Genomic DNA, 2,500 nt, shown 5'->3' with positions numbered 1-2,500 from the left:
GGTGAGGAGAGAGGAGGTGAGGAGGGAGGAGAGAGGAGGTGAGGAGAGAGGAGGTGAGGATAGAGGAGGTGAGGAGAGGAGGTGAGGAGAGAGGAGAGAGGAGGTGAGGAGAGAGGAGAGAGGAGGTGAGGAGAGAGGAGGTGAGGAGAGAGGAGAGAGGAGGTGATGAGAGAGGAAGAGAGGAGAGATGAGCGGAGCGATGCGCGGGGAAGCAGAGGTGCATCCTACGAGTCTCCTCCAGCGGGAGTGATGTCATGTCCGTGAGGTCATGGCGAGGTCAGCGGGAGTGATGTAATGTCCGTGAGGTCATGGCGAGGTCAAGGGGGGACACTTACGGAAGATCTTGACGACGACGCTGGCCTGTGACTCTTGGTCGCCGTTCTTGGCCACGCACTTGTAGATGCCGGCGTTGTCCACGTTGGCCTTGTAGATGGTGAGAGTGGACGAAGTCTCGTCACCAACGCTGACGCTGATGTCCGTGCGATCGGGCAGGATCTTCTCGCCACTCGGGGCGAACCACGAGATCTCCTTAGCATCGCCCACCACTAGGATGCACACAGAGAGAGAGAGGGTCAGTGGCAGATGAACAACATCCCATAATCTCTTCAGACATAGCAGAGAGAGACTATAAAGAGACACATATTTGGTGATGTATAGCACATGTATGGTAAACATTATTCAGTATAGAATACAGACAGACATCAATTGATAGGGGCCTTAACGTTAATGCTTTACTGTCAGCTATAAAGTAGGACACTCAAAACTTTCAAAGTAGAGACTTAATATTTCTTGTCATTATACTTCCAGATGCAATCAAAATATGCTCAGTAAAATCACACTTCGGATGAGAAATGTGTTTGTGTACCTGGAGAGGGATGTGTGCTTCTCTCCAGAAAGCGTTTGCATATTGCATATATTGTTTTTGTCTCAAGGACACAGCAAATGTGCAATCTCTTTGGACTTTCTAATAAATATTTCACATATATCTGCTTAGAAGATATACTGTAGCACCTGTAAATAAATCAAGAAGCGCTCTCGCTAAAGACGAGGTGCCACTCTCTTTGGGCTTTGAAGTTGCAGTGAAGGGCGAAGGAAAGACGTCTAACACCCAATATTTCAGTCGCAACTTCATTCATAATGGAATAAAAGCTGTGTGGTGTTTAAGCACAACATTTCCTCTCTATATCACACACACACACACACACACACACACACACACACACACACACACACACAAAACACACGCACACACACACACAAACACACACACACACACGCACGCACGCACACACACACACACACACACACAAACACACACACACACAAAACACACGCACACGCACACGCACACGCACACGCACACGCACACACACACAGACACAGACACACACACACACACACACTCAAACGCACTGTGCTTACATTTCCAGGTTGACAAAACAAGTTCAGAAAGGAAAACTCCTGAGAATAAGAAAAACAGATTTTAACTATCCTCAGAGTGCTCCAGTAGAAGCTGGTTTCACCTCTAAAGCACAGGGACTACTTGTGAAATAATCACCCGCACAGAACACACACACACACACACACACACATACACACCTCTAAAGCACAGGGACTACTTGTGAAATAATCACCCGCACAGAACACACACACACACACACACACACACACACACACACACACACACACACACACACACACACACACACACACACCTCTAAAGCACAGGGACTACTTGTGAAATAATCACCCGCACAGAACACACATACACACACACACACACACACACACACACACACACACACCTCTAAAGCACAGGGACTACTTGCGAAATAATCACCCGCACAGAACACACATACACAGACACACACACACACACACACACACACACACACACCTCTAAAGCACAGGGACTACTTGTGAAATAATCACCCGCAGAGAACACACATACACACACACACACACACACACACACACCTCTAAAGCACAGGGACTACTTGTGAAATAATCACCCGCACAGAACACACATACATACACACACACACACACACACACACACACACACACACACACCTCTAAAGCACAGGGACTACTTGTGAAATAATCACCCGCACAGAACACACATACACACACACACACACACACACACACACACACACACACACCTCTAAAGCACAGGGACTACTTGTGAAATAATCACCCGCACAGAACACACACACACACACACACACACCTCTAAAGCACAGGGACTACTTGTGAAATAATCACCCGCACAGAACACACATACACACACACCCACACACACACACACACACACACACACACACACACACACACACACACACACCTCTAAAGCACAGGGACTACTTGTGAAATAATCACCCGCACAGAACACACATACACACACACACACACACACACACACACACACACACACACACACACACACACCTCTAAAGCACAGGGACTATTTGTGAAATAATCACCCGCACAGAACACA

General features: G+C 47.5%; 1 protein-coding gene across 1 annotated transcript in view; it reads right to left on the bottom strand.

Moving 5' to 3' along the window:
- The window catches only part of LOC143122298 (neural cell adhesion molecule 1-like), a 17,379-nt gene that overhangs the window by 13,700 nt on the left and 1,179 nt on the right, over nucleotides 1-2,500 (bottom strand). The window contains exon 2 of the mRNA XM_076283127.1: nucleotides 336-545. Coding sequence (XP_076139242.1) covers nucleotides 336-545 — 210 coding nt within the window. The remainder of the gene's footprint in view (nucleotides 1-335; nucleotides 546-2,500) is intronic.

Source organism: Alosa pseudoharengus, unplaced genomic scaffold (genome assembly GCF_046254945.1).
Source record: "Alosa pseudoharengus isolate Yale_2024_CS ecotype anadromous, Long Island Sound unplaced genomic scaffold, YU_APseudo_1.1 YU_APseudo_1.1_scf_130, whole genome shotgun sequence".
NCBI classification, from domain to species: Eukaryota; Metazoa; Chordata; class Actinopteri; order Clupeiformes; family Clupeidae; genus Alosa; species Alosa pseudoharengus.
The sequence above is the reverse complement of the archived record's forward strand: the minus strand, read 5'-3'. Positions and strand labels throughout refer to the sequence as shown.